Source organism: Carcharodon carcharias, chromosome 20 (assembly GCF_017639515.1).
Source record: "Carcharodon carcharias isolate sCarCar2 chromosome 20, sCarCar2.pri, whole genome shotgun sequence".
Classification (NCBI taxonomy): domain Eukaryota; kingdom Metazoa; phylum Chordata; class Chondrichthyes; order Lamniformes; family Lamnidae; genus Carcharodon; species Carcharodon carcharias.
In genome coordinates this window covers 96,305,759-96,327,229 of record NC_054486.1, presented here as the reverse complement: position 1 = coordinate 96,327,229, position 21,471 = coordinate 96,305,759, and the positions used below count along the sequence as shown (strand labels likewise).

At 49.7% G+C, this 21,471-nt stretch overlaps 1 protein-coding gene across 7 annotated transcripts in view; it reads left to right on the top strand.

Annotated features, from left to right (window-relative positions):
• Positions 1-21,471, top strand: part of LOC121292622 (coiled-coil domain-containing protein 85C-like) — a 275,315-nt gene that overhangs the window by 168,515 nt on the left and 85,329 nt on the right. For 3 of the 7 annotated variants that reach the window (XM_041214832.1, XM_041214836.1, XM_041214835.1), the window contains one exon: positions 614-727. The exons of 1 other annotated variant lie outside the window; for it this stretch is intronic. In XM_041214832.1, the coding sequence (XP_041070766.1) occupies positions 614-727 (114 nt within the window). The remainder of the gene's footprint in view (positions 1-613; positions 728-21,471) is intronic. 3 more of the 7 variants (XM_041214837.1, XM_041214834.1, XM_041214833.1) reach the window with 1 other exon arrangement.

Below are 21,471 nucleotides of genomic sequence, written 5' to 3'. Positions count from 1 at the left end.
GCAGTTTTTTTTTTCAATACAAAAACATTTACCTAGTTTCTGATTTTACAGCAGTGACTATACTTCAAAAGCACTTTGGCTGCAAAGCTGTTTGGTGTCTTATTTTGTATTATGTTGCCCCTGTGAAGCGCTTTGGGGTGATTTATGTGAAAGATGCTATATAAATATAAGTTGTTGCAGTAGTTGGATATCCTGAGGTTCTAAAAGGCACTATATAAATGCAAGTACTCAATTACTTTTCAGTGACAACCAGAAATACTGGAAATACACAGCAAGTCCTTCAGCACCTGCAGGGGGGACAGGAAAGGTTAATCTTTTGACTTTAATGGGCCAGAACTGGGCTCTGGAATGAAGTACTGATAAAGGGTCTACATGTGTCTTCCCTGTTTCACATATTGATGGACCTGCCATGCATTTCTACTCTTTTATGTTTTTGTTTTGGATTCCCAAAGATTGTGGTTCTCCCTTTGTATCTTTTGTAGCAATACTGATTTCTATTCAACGGGAAGCCTGGTTGGATTGGTGTAAAGGTGCTGCAAGCACAGTGTGGGGTTATTAGAAAAGGTATGGGAAGTCTGACCTCTTTAATAAACACAATCCATTTCTCTTAAAGCAGTCAAGCACCAGTGACCTGAAGGTCGGCCGCAAGACTTACCCGGCAGCGCACAAGTCAGATTCTTCACATTCTTCACCACTGCCACCACCGTTTCAGGATCCTACACAAAATGTGAGTAATGCTCAGGACAGGGATTACCACTTAATAACCCAAAACTTTTGCTGCGCTCCCAGCTCTGACATGAAACATTCCTCCTTGCTCTGCACCAATCACCAATGGCCAGGCAAGCCACAGAGTCTAACGGTAAGAAAGGAGCTCATTGTGTGATCAATGTTAGACGCTGGGACAGTGTGTGATCAATGTTACATGCTGGACAGTGTGTGATCAATGTTACATGCTGGGACAGTGTGTGATCAATGTTACATGCTGGGACAGTGTGTGATCAATGTTACATGCTGGGACAGTGTGTGATCAATGTTACACGCCGGGACAGTGTGTGATCAATGTTACACGCTGGGACAGTGTGTGATCAATGTTACACGCCGGGACAGTGTGTGATCAATGTTACACACTGGGACAGTGTGTGATCAATGTTACGCGCGGGGACAGTGTGTGATCAACGTCACGCGCGGGGACAGTGTGTGATCAATGTTACACGCCGGGACAGTGTGTGATGAATGTTACACGCTGGGACAGTGTGTGATCAATGTTACACGCTGGGACAGTGTGTGATCAACGTTACACGCGGGGACAGTGTTTGATCAATGTTACACGCTGGGACAGTGTGAGATCAATGTTAAACGCTGGGACAGTGTGTGATCAATGTTACACGCTGGGACAGTGTGTGATCAACGTCACGCGCGGGGACAGTGTGTGATCAATGTTACATGCTGGGACAGTGTGTGATCAATGTTACATGCTGGGACAGTGTGTGATCAATGTTACACGCTGGGACAGTGTGTGATGAACGTTACCTTCTGGGACAGTGTGTGATCAATGTTACATGCTGGGACAGTGTGTGATCAATGTTACATGCTGATACAGTGTGTGATCAATGTTACACGCCGGGACAGTGTGTGATCAACGTGACGCGCGGGGACAGTGTGTGATCAATGTTATGCGCGGGGACAGTGTGTGATCAATGTTACATGCTGGGACAGTGTGTGATCAATGTTACACGCTGGGACAGTGTGTGATCAATGTTACACGCTGGGACAGTGTGTGATCAATGTTACACGCTGGGACAGTGTGTGATCAATGTTACACGCTGGGACAGTGTGTGATCAATGTTACACGCTGGGACAGTGTGTGATCAATGTTACATGCTGGGACGGTGTTTGATCAATGTTACACGCTGGGACAGTGTGTGATCAGTGTTACACGCTGGGACAGTGTGTGATCAATGTTACACGCTGCGACAGTGTGTGATCAACGTTACACGCTCGGACAGTGTGTGATCAACGTTACACGCTGGGACAGTGTGTGATCAATGTTACACGCTGGGACAGTGTGTGATCAATGTTACACGCTGGGACAGTGTGTGCTGAACGTTACACGCTGGGACAGTGTGTCATCAATGTTACACACTGGGACAGTGTGTCATCAATGTTACACACTGGGACAGTGTGTGATCAATGTTACGCGCTGGGACAGTGTGTGATCAATGTTACGCGCGGGGACAGTGTGTGATCAATGTTACGCGCGGGGACAGTGTGTGATCAATGTTACGCGCGGGGACAGTGTGTGATCAATGTTACATGCTGGGACAGTTTGTGATCAATGTTACATGCTGGGACAGTGTGTGATCAGTGTTACACGCTGGGACAGTGTGTGATCAATGTTACACGCTGCGACAGTGTGTGATCAACGTTACACGCTCGGACAGTGTGTGATCAACGTTACACGCTGGGACAGTGTGTGATCAATGTTACACGCTGGGACAGTGTGTGATCAATGTTACACGCTGGGACAGTGTGTGATGAACGTTACACGCTGGGACAGTGTGTCATCAATGTTACACACTGGGACAGTGTGTCATCAATGTTACATGCTGGGACAGTGTGTGATCAATGTTACGCGCGGGGACAGTGTGTGATCAATGTTACGCGCGGGGACAGTGTGTGATCAATGTTACGCGCGGGGACAGGGTGTGATCAATGTTACGCGCGGGGACAGTGTGTGATCAATGTTACATGCTGGGACAGTTTGTGATCAATGTTACATGCTGGGACAGTGTGTGATCAATGTTACACGCTGGGACAGTGTGTGATCAATATTACATACTGGGACAGTGTATGATCAATGTTACACGCTGGGACAGTGTGCGATGAATGTTACTCGCTGGGACAGTGTGCGATGAATGTTACATGCTGGGGCAGTGTGTGATGAATGTTACATGCTGGGACAGTGTGTGATCAATGTCACGCGCGGGGACAGTGTGTGATCAATGTTACACGCCGGGACAGTGTGTGAACAGTGTTACACGCCGGGACAGTGTGTGATCAATGTTACACGCTGGGACAGTGTGTGATCAATGGTACACGCTGGGACAGTGTGTGATCAATGTTACATGCTGGGACAGTGCGTGATCAATGTTACACGCTGGGACAGTGTGTGATAAACGTCATGCGCGGGGACAGTGTTTGATCAATGTTACACGCTGGGACAGTGTGTGATCAATGTTACATGCTGGGACAGTGTGTGATCAATGTTACACGCTGGGACAGTGTGTGATCAATGTTACACGCTGGGACAGTGTGTGATCAATGTTACACGCTGGGACAGTGTGTGATCAATGTTACACGCTGGGACAGTGTGTGATGAACGTTACACGCTGGGACAGTGTGTCATCAATGTTACACACTGGGACAGTGTGTGATCAATGTTACGCGTGGGGACAGTGTGTGATCAATGTTGCACGCTGGGACAGTGTGTGATCAATGTTACACGCTGGGACAGTGTGTGATCAATGTTACACGCTGGGACAGTGTGTGATGAACGTTACACGCTGGGACAGTGTGTGATCAATGTTACACACTGGGACAGTGTGTGATCAACGTCACGCGCGGGGACAGTGTGTGATCAATGTTACACGCTGGGACAGTGTGTCATCAATGTTACACGCCGGGACAGTGTGTGATCAATGTTACACGCCGGGACAGTGTGTGATCAATGTTACACACTAGGACAGTGTGTGATCAATGTTACGCGCGGGGACAGTGTGCGATCAACGTCACGCGCGGGGACAGTGTGTGATCAATGTTACACGCCGGGACAGTGTGTGATGAATGTTACACGCTGGGACAGTGTGTGATCAATGTTACACGCTGGGACAGTGTGTGATCAACGTCACGCGCGGGGACAGTGTGTGATCAATGTTACACGCCGGGACAGTGTGTGAACAATGTTACATGCCGGGACAGTGTGTGATCAATGTTACACGCTGGGACAGTGTGTGATCAATGTTACATGCTGGGACAGTGTGTGATCAATGTTACACGCTGGGACAGTGTGTGATCAACGTCATGCGCGGGGACAGTGTTTGATCAATGTTACACGCTGGGACAGTGTGTGATCAACGTCACGCGCGGGGACAGTGTGTGATCAATGTTACATGCTGGGACAGTGTGTGATCAATGTTACATGCTGGGACAGTGTGTGATCAATGTTACATGCTGGGACAGTGTGTGATGAACGTTACCTTCTGGGACAGTGTGTGATCAATGTTACATGCTGGGACAGTGTGTGATCAATGTTACACGCTGGGACAGTGTGTGATCAATGTTACACGCCGGGACAGTGTGTGATCAACGTCACGCGCGGGGACAGTGTGTGATCAATGTTACACGCGGGGACAGTGTGTGATCAATGTTACACGCTGGGACAGTGTGTGATCAATGTTACACGCTGGGACAGTGTGTGATCAATGTTACACGCTGGGACAGTGTGTGATCAGTGTTACACGCTGGGACAGTGTGTGATCAATGTTAAATGCTGGGACAGTGTGTGATCAATGTTACACGCTGGGACAGTGTGTGATCAGTGTTACACACTGGGACAGTGTGTGATCAACGTTACACGCTGGGACAGTGTGTGATCAATGTTACACGCTGGGACAGTGTGTGATGAACGTTACAAGCTGGGACAGTGTGTCATCAATGTTACACACTGGGACAGTGTGTTATCAGTGTTACACACTGGGACAGTGTGTGATCAGTGTTACGCGCGGGGACAGTGTGTGATCAATGTTACATGCTGGGACAGTGTGTGATCAATGTTACATGCTGGGACAGTGTGTGATCAATGTTACACGCTGGGACAGTGTGTGATCAATGTTACATGCTGGGACAGTGTGTGATCAATGTTACACGCTGGGACAGTGTGCGATGAATGTTACACGCTGGGACAGTGTGCGATGAATGTTACACGCTGGTACAGTGTGTGATGAATGTTACTCGCTGGGACAGTGTGTGAACAATGTTACACGCCGGGACAGTGTGTGGTCAATGTTACACGCTGGGACAGTGTGTGATCAATGGTACACGCTGGGACAGTGTGTGATCAATGTTACACGCCGGGACAGTGTGTGATCAACGTCACGCGCGGGGACAGTGTGTGATCAATGTTACGCGCGGGGACAGTGTGTGATCAATGTTACACGCCGGGACAGTGTGTGATCAATGTTACACGCTGGGACAGTGTGTGATCAACGTCATGCGCGGGGACCGTGTGTGATCAACGTTACACGCTGGGACAGTGTGTGATCAACGTTACACGCTGGGACAGTGTGTGATCAATGTTACACGCTGGGACAGTGTGTGATCAATGTTACACGCTGGGACAGTGTGTGATCAATGTTATACGCCGGGACAGTGTGTGATCAATGTTACACGCTGGGACAGTGTGTGATCAATGTTACACGCTGGGACAGTGTGTGATCAATGTTACACGCTGGGACAGTGTGTGATGAAAGTTACATGCTGGGACTGTGTGTGATCAATGTTACATGCTGGGACAGTGTGTGATCAATGTTAAATGCTGGGGACAGTGTGTGATCAATGTTACACACCGGGACAGTGTGTGATCAACGTCACGCGTGGGGACAGTGTGTGATCAATGTTACACGCCGGGACAGTGTGTGATCAATGTTACACGCCGGGACAGTGTGTGATCAATGTTACACGCCGGGACAGTGTGTGATCAATGTTACACAATGGGACAGTGCGTGATCAATGTTACGCGTGGGGACAGTGTGTGATCAACGTCACGCGCGGGGACAGTGTGTGATCAATGTTACACGCCGGGACAGTGTGTGATGAATGTTACACGCTGGGACAGTGTGTGATCAATGTTACACGCTGGGACAGTTTGTGATCAACGTCACGCGCGGGGACAGTGTGTGATCAATGTTACACGCTGGGACAGTGTGTGATCAATGTTACACGCTGGGACAGTGTGTGATGAACGTTACACGCTGGGACAGTGTGTCATCAATGTTACACACTGGGACAGTGTGTCATCAATGTTACACACTGGGACAGTGTGTGATCAATGTTACGCGCGGGGACAGTGTGTGATCAATGTTACGCGCGGGGACAGTGTGTGATCAATGTTACGCGCGGGGACAGTGTGTGATCAATGTTACGCGCGGGGACAGTGTGTGATCAATGTTACATGCTGGGACAGTTTGTGATCAATGTTACATGCTGGGACAGTGTGTGATCAATGTTACACGCTGGGACAGTGTGTGATCAATGTTACATACTGGGACAGTGTGTGATCAATGTTACACGCTGGGACAGTGTGCGATGAATGTTACTCGCTGGGACAGTGTGCGATGAATGTTACATGCTGGGGCAGTGTGTGATGAATGTTACATGCTGGGACAGTGTGTGATCAATGTCACGCGCGGGGACAGTGTGTGATCAATGTTACACGCCGGGACAGTGTGTGAACAGTGTTACACGCCGGGACAGTGTGTGATCAATGTTACACGCTGGGACAGTGTGTGATCAATGGTACACGCTGGGACAGTGTGTGATCAATGTTACATGCTGGGACAGTGCGTGATCAATGTTACACGCTGGGACAGTGTGTGATAAACGTCATGCGCGGGGACAGTGTTTGATCAATGTTACACGCTGGGACAGTGTGTGATCAATGTTACATGCTGGGACAGTGTGTGATCAATGTTACACGCTGGGACAGTGTGTGATCAATGTTACACGCCGGGACAGTGTGTGATCAATGTTACACGCTGGGACAGTGTGTGATCAATGTTACACGCTGGGACAGTGTGTGATGAACGTTACACGCTGGGACAGTGTGTCATCAATGTTACACACTGGGACAGTGTGTGATCAATGTTACACGCTGGGACAGTGTGTGATCAATGTTACACGCTGGGACAGTGTGTGATCAATGTTACACGCTGGGACAGTGTGTGATGAACGTTACACGCTGGGACAGTGTGTGATCAATGTTACACACTGGGACAGTGTGTGATCAACGTCACGCGCGGGGACAGTGTGTGATCAATGTTACACGCTGGGACAGTGTGTCATCAATGTTACACGCCGGGACAGTGTGTGATCAATGTTACATGCCGGGACAGTGTGTGATCAATGTTACACACTAGGACAGTGTGTGATCAATGTTACGCGCGGGGACAGTGTGCGATCAACGTCACGCGCGGGGACAGTGTGTGATCAATGTTACACGCCGGGACAGTGTGTGATGAATGTTACACGCTGGGACAGTGTGTGATCAATGTTACACGCTGGGACAGTGTGTGATCAACGTCACGCGCACAGACAGTGTGTGATCAATGTTACACGCCGGGACAGTGTGTGAACAATGTTACATGCCGGGACAGTGTGTGATCAATGTTACACGCTGGGACAGTGTGTGATCAATGTTACATGCTGGGACAGTGTGTGATCAATGTTACACGCTGGGACAGTGTGTGATCAACGTCATGCGCGGGGACAGTGTTTGATCAATGTTACACGCTGGGACAGTGTGTGATCAACGTCACGCGCGGGGACAGTGTGTGATCAATGTTACATGCTGGGACAGTGTGTGATCAATGTTACATGCTGGGACAGTGTGTGATCAATGTTACATGCTGGGACAGTGTGTGATGAACGTTACCTTCTGGGACAGTGTGTGATCAATGTTACATGCTGTGACAGTGTGTGATCAATGTTACACGCTGGGACAGTGTGTGATCAATGTTACACGCCGGGACAGTGTGTGATCAACGTCACGCGCGGGGACAGTGTGTGATCAATGTTACACGCGGGGACAGTGTGTGATCAATGTTACACGCTGGGACAGTGTGTGATCAATGTTACACGCTGGGACAGTGTGTGATCAATGTTACACACTGGGACAGTGTGTGATCAGTGTTACACGCTGGGACAGTGTGTGATCAATGTTAAATGCTGGGACAGTGTGTGATCAATGTTACACGCTGGGACAGTGTGTGATCAGTGTTACACACTGGGACAGTGTGTGATCAACGTTACACGCTGGGACAGTGTGTGATCAATGTTACACGCTGGGACAGTGTGTGATGAACGTTACAAGCTGGGACAGTGTGTCATCAATGTTACACACTGGGACAGTGTGTCATCAGTGTTACACACTGGGACAGTGTGTGATCAGTGTTACGCGCGGGGACAGTGTGTGATCAATGTTACATGCTGGGACAGTGTGTGATCAATGTTACATGCTGGGACAGTGTGTGATCAATGTTACACGCTGGGACAGTGTGTGATCAATGTTACATGCTGGGACAGTGTGTGATCAATGTTACACGCTGGGACAGTGTGCGATGAATGTTACACGCTGGGACAGTGTGCGATGAATGTTACACGCTGGTACAGTGTGTGATGAATGTTACTCGCTGGGACAGTGTGTGAACAGTGTTACACGCCGGGACAGTCTGTGATCAATGTTACACGCTGGGACAGTGTGTGATCAATGGTACACGCTGGGACAGTGTGTGATCAATGTTACACGCCGGGACAGTGTGTGATCAACGTCACGCGCGGGGACAGTGTGTGATCAATGTTACGCGCGGGGACAGTGTGTGATCAATGTTACACGCCGGGACAGTGTGTGATCAATGTTACACGCTGGGACAGTGTGTGATCAACGTCATGCGCGGGGACCGTGTGTGATCAACGTTACACGCTGGGACAGTGTGTGATCAATGTTACACGCTGGGACAGTGTGTGATCAATGTTACATGCTGGGACAGTGTGTGATGAACGTTACATGCTGGGACTGTGTGTGATCAATGTTACATGCTGGGACAGTGTGTGATCAATGTTAAATGCTGGAGACAGTGTGTGATCAATGTTACACACCCGGACAGTGTGTGATCAACGTCACGCGCGGGGACAGTGTGTGATCAATGTTACACGCCGGGACAGTGTGTGATCAATGTTACACGCCGGGACAGTGTGTGATCAATGTTACACGCCGGGACAGTGTGTGATCAATGTTACACACTGGGACAGTGCGTGATCAATGTTACGCGCGGGGACAGTGTGTGATCAACGTCACGCGCGGGGACAGTGTGTGATCAATGTTACACGCTGGGACAGTGTGTGATGAATGTTACACGCTGGGACAGTGTGTGATCAATGTTACACGCTGGGACAGTTTGTGATCAACGTCACGCGCGGGGACAGTGTGTGATCAATGTTACACGCCGGGACAGTGTGTGAACAATGTTACATGCCGGGACAGTGTGTGATCAATGTTACACGCTGGGACAGTGTGTGATCAATGTCACATGCTGGGACAGTGTGTGATCAATGTTACACGCTGGGACAGTGTGTGATCAACGTCATGCGCGGGGACAGTGTTTGATCAATGTTACACGCTGGGACAGTGTGTGATCAACGTCACGCGCGGGGACAGTGTGTGATCAATGTTACATGCTGGGACAGTGTGTGATCAATGTTACATGCTGGGACAGTGTGTGATGAACGTTACCTTCTGGGACAGTGTGTGATCAATGTTACATGCTGGGACAGTGTGTGATCAATGTTACACGCCGGGACAGTGTGTGATCAATGTTACACGCGGGGACAGTGTGTGATCAATGTTACACGCTGGGACAGTGTGTGATCAATGTTACACGCTGGGACAGTGTGTGATCAATGTTACACGCTGGGACAGTGTGTGATCAATGTTACACGCTGGGACAGTGCGTGATCAATGTTACATGCTGGGACAGTGTGTGATCAATGTTACACGCTGGGACAGTGTGTGATCAGTGTTACACACTGGGACAGTGTGTGATCAACGTTACACGCTGGGACAGTGTGTGATGAACGTTACACGCTGGGACAGTGTGTCATCAATGTTACACGCTGCGACAGTGTGTCATCAATGTTACACACTGGGACAGTGTGTCATCAATGTTACACACTGGGACAGTGTGTGATCAATGTTACGCGCGGGGACAGTGTGTGATCAATGTTACACGCTGGGACAGTGTGTGATCAATGTTACATGCTGGGACAGTGTGTGATCAATGTTATACGCTGGGACAGTGTGTGATCAATGTTACATGCTGGGACAGTGTGTGATCAATGTTACACGCTGGGACAGTGTGCGATGAATGTTACACGCTGGGACAGTGTGCGATGAATGTTACACGCTGGGACAGTGTGCGATGAATGTTACACGCTGGGACAGTGTGTGATGAATGTTACACGCTGGGACAGTGTGTGAACAGTGTTACACGCCGGGACAGTCTGTGATCAATGTTACACGCTGGGACAGTGTGTGATCAATGGTACACGCTGCGACAGTGTGTCATCAATGTTACACACTGGGACAGTGTGTCATCAATGTTACACACTGGGACAGTGTGTGATCAATGTTACGCGCGGGGACAGTGTGTGATCAATGTTACACGCTGGGACAGTGTGTGATCAATGTTACATGCTGGGACAGTGTGTGATCAATGTTATACGCTGGGACAGTGTGTGATCAATGTTACATGCTGGGACAGTGTGTGATCAATGTTACACGCTGGGACAGTGTGCGATGAATGTTACACGCTGGGACAGTGTGCGATGAATGTTACACGCTGGGACAGTGTGCGATGAATGTTACACGCTGGGACAGTGTGTGATGAATGTTACACGCTGGGACAGTGTGTGAACAGTGTTACACGCCGGGACAGTCTGTGATCAATGTTACACGCTGGGACAGTGTGTGATCAATGGTACACGCTGGGACAGTGTGTGATCAATGTTACACGCCGGGACAGTGTGTGATCAACGTCACGCGCCGGGACAGTGTGTGATCAAATTTACGCGCGGGGACAGTGTGTGATCAACGTCACGCGCGGGGACAGTGTGTGATCAATGTTACACACTGGGACAGTGTGTGATCAGTGTTACACGCTGGGACAGTGTGTGATCAATGTTAAATGCTGGGACAGTGTGTGATCAATGTTACACGCTGGGACAGTGTGTGATCAGTGTTACACACTGGGACAGTGTGTGATCAACGTTACACGCTGGGACAGTGTGTGATCAATGTTACACGCTGGGACAGTGTGTGATGAACGTTACAAGCTGGGACAGTGTGTCATCAATGTTACACACTGGGACAGTGTGTCATCAGTGTTACACACTGGGACAGTGTGTGATCAGTGTTACGCGCGGGGACAGTGTGTGATCAATGTTACATGCTGGGACAGTGTGTGATCAATGTTACATGCTGGGACAGTGTGTGATCAATGTTACACGCTGGGACAGTGTGTGATCAATGTTACATGCTGGGACAGTGTGTGATCAATGTTACACGCTGGGACAGTGTGCGATGAATGTTACACGCTGGGACAGTGTGCGATGAATGTTACACGCTGGTACAGTGTGTGATGAATGTTACTCGCTGGGACAGTGTGTGAACAGTGTTACACGCCGGGACAGTCTGTGATCAATGTTACACGCTGGGACAGTGTGTGATCAATGGTACACGCTGGGACAGTGTGTGATCAATGTTACACGCCGGGACAGTGTGTGATCAACGTCACGCGCGGGGACAGTGTGTGATCAATGTTACGCGCGGGGACAGTGTGTGATCAATGTTACACGCCGGGACAGTGTGTGATCAATGTTACACGCTGGGACAGTGTGTGATCAACGTCATGCGCGGGGACCGTGTGTGATCAACGTTACACGCTGGGACAGTGTGTGATCAATGTTACACGCTGGGACAGTGTGTGATCAATGTTACATGCTGGGACAGTGTGTGATGAACGTTACATGCTGGGACTGTGTGTGATCAATGTTACATGCTGGGACAGTGTGTGATCAATGTTAAATGCTGGAGACAGTGTGTGATCAATGTTACACACCCGGACAGTGTGTGATCAACGTCACGCGCGGGGACAGTGTGTGATCAATGTTACACGCCGGGACAGTGTGTGATCAATGTTACACGCCGGGACAGTGTGTGATCAATGTTACACGCCGGGACAGTGTGTGATCAATGTTACACACTGGGACAGTGCGTGATCAATGTTACGCGCGGGGACAGTGTGTGATCAACGTCACGCGCGGGGACAGTGTGTGATCAATGTTACACGCTGGGACAGTGTGTGATGAATGTTACACGCTGGGACAGTGTGTGATCAATGTTACACGCTGGGACAGTTTGTGATCAACGTCACGCGCGGGGACAGTGTGTGATCAATGTTACACGCCGGGACAGTGTGTGAACAATGTTACATGCCGGGACAGTGTGTGATCAATGTTACACGCTGGGACAGTGTGTGATCAATGTCACATGCTGGGACAGTGTGTGATCAATGTTACACGCTGGGACAGTGTGTGATCAACGTCATGCGCGGGGACAGTGTTTGATCAATGTTACACGCTGGGACAGTGTGTGATCAACGTCACGCGCGGGGACAGTGTGTGATCAATGTTACATGCTGGGACAGTGTGTGATCAATGTTACATGCTGGGACAGTGTGTGATGAACGTTACCTTCTGGGACAGTGTGTGATCAATGTTACATGCTGGGACAGTGTGTGATCAATGTTACACGCCGGGACAGTGTGTGATCAATGTTACACGCGGGGACAGTGTGTGATCAATGTTACACGCTGGGACAGTGTGTGATCAATGTTACACGCTGGGACAGTGTGTGATCAATGTTACACGCTGGGACAGTGTGTGATCAATGTTACACGCTGGGACAGTGCGTGATCAATGTTACATGCTGGGACAGTGTGTGATCAATGTTACACGCTGGGACAGTGTGTGATCAGTGTTACACACTGGGACAGTGTGTGATCAACGTTACACGCTGGGACAGTGTGTGATGAACGTTACACGCTGGGACAGTGTGTCATCAATGTTACACGCTGCGACAGTGTGTCATCAATGTTACACACTGGGACAGTGTGTCATCAATGTTACACACTGGGACAGTGTGTGATCAATGTTACGCGCGGGGACAGTGTGTGATCAATGTTACACGCTGGGACAGTGTGTGATCAATGTTACATGCTGGGACAGTGTGTGATCAATGTTATACGCTGGGACAGTGTGTGATCAATGTTACATGCTGGGACAGTGTGTGATCAATGTTACACGCTGGGACAGTGTGCGATGAATGTTACACGCTGGGACAGTGTGCGATGAATGTTACACGCTGGGACAGTGTGCGATGAATGTTACACGCTGGGACAGTGTGTGATGAATGTTACACGCTGGGACAGTGTGTGAACAGTGTTACACGCCGGGACAGTCTGTGATCAATGTTACACGCTGGGACAGTGTGTGATCAATGGTACACGCTGGGACAGTGTGTGATCAATGTTACACGCCGGGACAGTGTGTGATCAACGTCACGCGCGGGGACAGTGTGTGATCAAATTTACGCGCGGGGACAGTGTGTGATCAACGTCACGCGCGGGGACAGTGTGTGATCAATGTTACGCGCGGGGACAGTGTGTGATCAATGTTACACGCCGGGACAGTGTGTGATCAATGTTGCACGCTGGGACAGTGTGTGATCAACGTCATGCGCGGGGACCGTGTGTGATCAACGTTACACGCTGGGACAGTGTGTGATCAACGTTACACGCTGGGACAGTGTGTGATCAATGTTACACGCTGGGACAGTGTGTGATCAATGTTACACGCTGGGACAGTGTGTGATCAATGTTATACGCCGGGACAGTGTGTGATCAATGTTACACGCTGGGACAGTGTGTGATCAATGTTACACGCTGGGACAGTGTGTGATCAATGTTACACGCTGGGACAGTGTGTGATGAACGTTACATGCTGGGACTGTGTGTGATCAATGTTACATGCTGGGACAGTGTGTGATCAATGTTAAATGCTGGGGACAGTGTGTGATCAATGTTACACACCGGGACAGTGTGTGATCAACGTCACGCGCGGGGACAGTGTGTGATCAATGTTACACGCCGGGACAGTGTGTGATCAATGTTACACGCCGGGACAGTGTGTGATCAATGTTACACGCCGGGACAGTGTGTGATCAATGTTACACACTGGGACAGTGCGTGATCAATGTTACGCGCGGGGACAGTGTGTGATCAACGTCAAGCGCGGGGACAGTGTGTGATCAATGTTACACGCCGGGACAGTGTGTGATGAATGTTACACGCTGGGACAGTGTGTGATCAATGTTACACGCTGGGACAGTTTGTGATCAACGTCACGCGCGGGGACAGTGTGTGATCAATGTTACACGCTGGGACAGTGTGTGATCAATGTTACACGCTGGGACAGTGTGTGCTGAACGTTACACGCTGGGACAGTGTGTCATCAATGTTACACACTGGGACAGTGTGTCATCAATGTTACACACTGGGACAGTGTGTCATCAATGTTACGCGCGGGGACAGTGTGTGATCAATGTTACGCGCGGGGACAGTGTGTGATCAATGTTACGCGCGGGGACAGTGTGTGATCAATGTTACGCGCGGGGACAGTGTGTGATCAATGTTACGCGCGGGGACAGTGTGTGATCAATGTTACATGCTGGGACAGTTTGTGATCAATGTTACATGCTGGGACAGTGTGTGATCAATGTTACACGCTGGGACAGTGTGTGATCAATGTTACATACTGGGACAGTGTGTGATCAATGTTACACGCTGGGACAGTGTGCGATGAATGTTACTCGCTGGGACAGTGTGCGATGAATGTTACATGCTGGGGCAGTGTGTGATGAATGTTACATGCTGGGACAGTGTGTGATCAATGTCACGCGCGGGGACAGTGTGTGATCAATGTTACACGCCGGGACAGCGTGTGAACAGTGTTACACGCCGGGACAGTGTGTGATCAATGTTACACGCTGGGACAGTGTGTGATCAATGGTACACGCTGGGACAGTGTGTGATCAATGTTACATGCTGGGACAGTGTGTGATCAATGTTACACGCTGGGACAGTGTGTGATAAACGTCATGCGCGGGGACACTGTTTGATCAATGTTACACGCTGGGACAGTGTGTGATCAATGTTACATGCTGGGACAGTGTGTGATCAATGTTACACGCTGGGACAGTGTGTGATCAATGTTACACGCTGGGACAGTGTGTGATCAATGTTACACGCTGGGACAGTGTGTGATCAATGTTACACGCTGGGACAGTGTGTGATGAACGTTACACGCTGGGACAGTGTGTCATCAATGTTACACACTGGGACAGTGTGTGATCAATGTTACGCGTTGGGACAGTGTGTGATCAATGTTGCACGCTGGGACAGTGTGTGATCAATGTTACACGCTGGGACAGTGTGTGATCAATGTTACACGCTGGGACAGTGTGTGATGAACGTTACACGCTGGGACAGTGTGTGATCAATGTTACACACTGGGACAGTGTGTGATCAACGTCACGCGTGGGGACAGTGTGTGATCAATGTTACACGCTGGGACAGTGTGTTATCAATGTTACACGCCGGGACAGTGTGTGATCAATGTTACACGCCGGGACAGTGTGTGATCAATGTTACACACTAGGACAGTGTGTGATCAATGTTACGCGCGGGGACAGTGTGCGATCAACGTCACGCGCGGGGACAGTGTGTGATCAATGTTACACGCCGGGACAGTGTGTGATGAATGTTACACGCTGGGACAGTGTGTGATCAATGTTACACGCTGGGACAGTGTGTGATCAACGTCACGCGCGGGGACAGTGTGTGATCAATGTTACACGCCGGAACAGTGTGTGAACAATGTTACATGCCGGGACAGTGTGTGATCAATGTTACACGCTGGGACAGTGTGTGATCAATGTTACATGCTGGGACAGTGTGTGATCAATGTTACACGCTGGGACAGTGTGTGATCAACGTCATGCGCGGGGACAGTGTTTGATCAATGTTACACGCTGGGACAGTGTGTGATCAACGTCACGCGCGGGGACAGTGTGTGATCAATGTTACATGCTGGGACAGTGTGTGATCAATGTTACATGCTGGGACAGTGTGTGATCAATGTTACATGCTGGGACAGTGTGTGATGAACGTTACCTTCTGGGACAGTGTGTGATCAATGTTACATGCTGGGACAGTGTGTGATCAATGTTACACGCTGGGACAGTGTGTGATCAATGTTACACGCCGGGACAGTGTGTGATCAACGTCACGCGCGGGGACAGTGTGTGATCAATGTTACACGCGGGGACAGTGTGTGATCAATGTTACACGCTGGGACAGTGTGTGATCAATGTTACACGCTGGGACAGTGTGTGATCAATGTTACACGCTGGGACAGTGTGTGATCAGTGTTACACGCTGGGACAGTGTGTGATCAATGTTAAATGCTGGGACAGTGTGTGATCAATGTTACACGCTGGGACAGTGTGTGATCAGTGTTACACACTGGGACAGTGTGTGATCAACGTTACATGCTGGGACAGTGTGTGATCAATGTTACACGCTGGGACAGTGTGTGATGAACGTTACAAGCTGGGACAGTGTGTCATCAATGTTACACACTGGGACAGTGTGTCATCAGTGTTACACACTGGGACAGTGTGTGATCAGTGTTACGCGCGGGGACAGTGTGTGATCAATGTTACATGCTGGGACAGTGTGTGATCAATGTTACATGCTGGGACAGTGTGTGATGAATGTTACACGCTGGTACAGTGTGTGATGAATGTAACTCGCTGGGACAGTGTGTGAACAGTGTTACAGGCCGGGACAGTGTGTGGTCAATGTTACACGCTGGGACAGTGTTTGATCAATGGTACACGCTGGGACAGTGTGTGATCAATGTTACACGCCGGGACAGTGTGTGATCAACGTCACGCGCGGGGACAGTGTGTGATCAATGTTACGCGCGGGGACAGTGTGTGATCAATGTTACACGCCGGGACAGTGTGTGATCAATGTTACACGCTGGGACAGTGTGTGATCAACGTCATGCGCGGGGACTGTGTGTGATCAACGTTACACGCTGGGACAGTGTGTGATCAACGTTACACGCTGGGACAGTGTGTGATCAATGTTACACGCTGGGACAGTGTGTGATCAATGTTACACGCTGGGACAGTGTGTGATCAATGTTATACTCCGGGACAGTGTGTGATCAATTTTACACGCTGGGACAGTGTGTGATCAATGTTACACGCTGGGACAGTGTGTGATCAATGTTACACGCTGGGACAGTGTGTGATGAACGTTACATGCTGGGACTGTGTGTGATCAATGTTACATGCTGGGACAGTGTGTGATCAATGTTAAATGCTGGGGACAGTGTGTGATCAATGTTACACACCGGGACAGTGTGTGATCAACGTCACGCGCGGGGACAGTGTGTGATCAATGTTACACGCCGGGACAGTGTGTGATCAATGTTACACGCCGGGACAGTGTGTGATCAATGTTACACGCCGGGACAGTGTGTGATCAATGTTACACACTGGGACAGTGCGTGATCAATGTTACGCGCGGGGACAGTGTGTGATCAACGTCACGCGCGGGGACAGTGTGTGATCAATGTTACACGCCGGGACAGTGTGTGATCAATGTTACACGCTGGGACAGTGTGTGATCAATGTTACACGCTGGGACAGTTTGTGATCAACGTCACGCGCGGGGACAGTGTGTGATCAATGTTACACGCTGGGACAGTGTGTGATCAATGTTACACGCTGGGACAGTGTGTGATGAACGTTACACGCTGGGACAGTGTGTCATCAATGTTACACACTGGGACAGTGTGTCATCAATGTTACACACTGGGACAGTGTGTGATCAATGTTACGCGCGGGGACAGTGTGTGATCAATGTTACGCGCGGGGACAGTGTGTGATCAATGTTACGCGCGGGGACAGTGTGTGATCAATGTTACGCGCGGGGACAGTGTGTGATCAATGTTACTTGCTGGGACAGTTTGTGATCAATGTTACATGCTGGGACAGTGTGTGATCAATCTTACACGCTGGGACAGTGTGTGATCAATGTTACATACTGGGACAGTGTGTGATCAATGTTACACGCTGGGACAGTGTGCGATGAATGTTACTCGCTGGGACAGTGTGCGATGAATGTTACATGCTGGGGCAGTGTGTGATGAATGTTACATGCTGGGACAGTGTGTGATCAATGTCACGCGCGGGGACAGTGTGTGATCAATGTTACACGCCGGGACAGTGTGTGAACAGTGTTACACGCCGGGACAGTGTGTGATCAATGTTACACGCTGGGACAGTGTGTGATCAATGGTACACGCTGGGACAGTGTGTGATCAATGTTACATGCTGGGACAGTGCGTGATCAATGTTACACGCTGGGACAGTGTGTGATAAACGTCATGCGCGGGGACAGTGTTTGATCAATGTTACACGCTGGGACAGTGTGTGATCAATGTTACATGCTGGGACAGTGTGTGATCAATGTTACACGCTGGGACAGTGTGTGATCCATGTTACACGCTGGGACAGTGTGTGATCCAATGTTACATGCCGGGACAGTGTGTGATCAATGTTACACGCTGGGACAGTGTGTGATCAATGTTACATGCTGGGACAGTGTGTGATCAATGTTACACGCTGGGACAGTGTGTGATCAACGTCATGCGCGGGGACAGTGTTTGATCAATGTTACACGCTGGGACAGTGTGTGATCAACGTCACGCGCGGGGACAGTGTGTGATCAATGTTACATGCTGGGACAGTGTGTGATCAATGTTACATGCTGGGACAGTGTGTGATCAATGTTACATGCTGGGACAGTGTGTGATGAACGTTACCTTCTGGGACAGTGTGTGATCAATGTTACATGCTGGGACAGTGTGTGATCAATGTTACACGCTGGGACAGTGTGTGATCAATGTTACACGCCGGGACAGTGTGTGATCAACGTCACGCGCGGGGACAGTGTGTGATCAATGTTACACGCGGGGACAGTGTGTGATCAATGTTACACGCTGGGACAGTGTGTGATCAATGTTACACGCTGGGACAGTGTGTGATCAATGTTACACGCTGGGACAGTGTGTGATCAGTGTTACACGCTGGGACAGTGTGTGATCAATGTTAAATGCTGGGACAGTGTGTGATCAATGTTACACGCTGGGACAGTGTGTGATCAGTGTTACACACTGGGACAGTGTGTGATCAACGTTACACGCTGGGACAGTGTGTGATCAATGTTACACGCTGGGACAGTGTGTGATGAACGTTACAAGCTGGGACAGTGTGTCATCAATGTTACACACTGGGACAGTGTGTCATCAGTGTTACACACTGGGACAGTGTGTGATCAGTGTTACGCGCGGGGACAGTGTGTGATCAATGTTACATGCTGGGACAGTGTGTGATCAATGTTACATGCTGGGACAGTGTGTGATCAATGTTACACGCTGGGACAGTGTGTGATCAATGTTACATGCTGGGACAGTGTGTGATCAATGTTACACGCTGGGACAGTGTGCGATGAATGTTACACGCTGGGACAGTGTGCGATGAATGTTACACGCTGGTACAGTGTGTGATGAATGTTACTCGCTGGGACAGTGTGTGAACAGTGTTACACGCCGGGACAGTGTGTGGTCAATGTTACACGCTGGGACAGTGTGTGATCAATGGTACACGCTGGGACAGTGTGTGATCAATGTTACACGCCGGGACAGTGTGTGATCAACGTCACGCGCGGGGACAGTGTGTGATCAATGTTACGCGCGGGGACAGTGTGTGATCAATGTTACACGCCGGGACAGTGTGTGATCAATGTTACACGCTGGGACAGTGTGTGATCAACGTCATGCGCGGGGACCGTGTGTGATCAACGTTACACGCTGGGACAGTGTGTGATCAACGTTACACGCTGGGACAGTGTGTGATCAATGTTACACGCTGGGACAGTGTGTGATCAATGTTACACGCTGGGACAGTGTGTGATCAATGTTATACGCCGGGACAGTGTGTGATCAATGTTACACGCTGGGACAGTGTGTGATCAATGTTACACGCTGGGACAGTGTGTGATCTATGTTACACGCTGGGACAGTGTGTGATCAACGTCACGCGCGGGGACAGTGTGTGATCAATGTTACGCGCGGGGACAGTGTGTGATCAATGTTACACGCCGGGACAGTGTGTGATCAATGTTACACGCTGGGACAGTGTGTGATCAACGTCATGCGCGGGGACCGTGTGTGATCAACGTTACACGCTGGGACAGTGTGTGATCAATGTTACACGCTGGGACAGTGTGTGATCAATGTTACACGCTGGGACAGTGTGTGATCAATGTTATACGCCGGGACATTGTGTGATCAATGTTACACGCTGGGACAGTGTGTGATCAATGTTACACGCTGGGACAGTGTGTGATCAATGTTACACGCTGGGACAGTGTGTGATGAACGTTACATGCTGGGACTGTGTGTGATCAATGTTACATGCTGGGACAGTGTGTGATCAATGTTAAATGCTGGAGACAGTGTGTGATCAATGTTACACACCGGGACAGTGTGTGATCAACGTCACGCGCGGGGGACAGTGTGTGATCAATGTTACACGCCGGGACAGTGTGTGATCAATGTAACACGCCGGGACAGTGTGTGATCAATGTTACACGCCGGGACAGTGTGTGATCAATGTTACACACTGGGACAGTGCGTGATCAATGTTACGCGCGGGGACAGTGTGTGATCAACGTCACGCGCGGGGACAGTGTGTGATCAATGTTACACGCTGGGACAGTGTGTGATCAATGTTACACGCTGGGACAGTTTGTGATGAATGTTACACGCTGGGACAGTGTGTGATCAATGTTACACGCTGGGACAGTTTGTGATCAACGTCACGCGCGGGGACAGTGTGTGATCAATGTTACACGCCGGGACAGTGTGTGAACAATGTTACATGCTGGGACAGTGTGTGATGAATGTTACACGCTGGGACAGTGTGTGATCAATGTTACACGCTGGGACAGTTTGTGATCAACGTCACGCGCGGGGACAGTGTGTGATCAATGTTACACGCCGGGACAGTGTGTGAACAATGTTACATGCCGGGACAGTGTGTGATCAATGTTACACGCTGGGACAGTGTGTGATCAATGTCACATGCTGGGACAGTGTGTGATCAATGTTACACGCTGGGACAGTGTGTGATCAACGTCATGCGCGGGGACAGTGTTTGATCAATGTTACACGCTGGGACAGTGTGTGATCAACGTCACGCGCGGGGACAGTGTGTGATCAATGTTACATGCTGGGACAGTGTGTGATCAATGTTACATGCTGGGACAGTGTGTGATGAACGTTACCTTCTGGGACAGTGTGTGATCAATGTTACATGCTGGGACAGTGTGTGATCAATGTTACACGCTGGGACAGTGTGTGATCAATGTTACACGCCGGGAC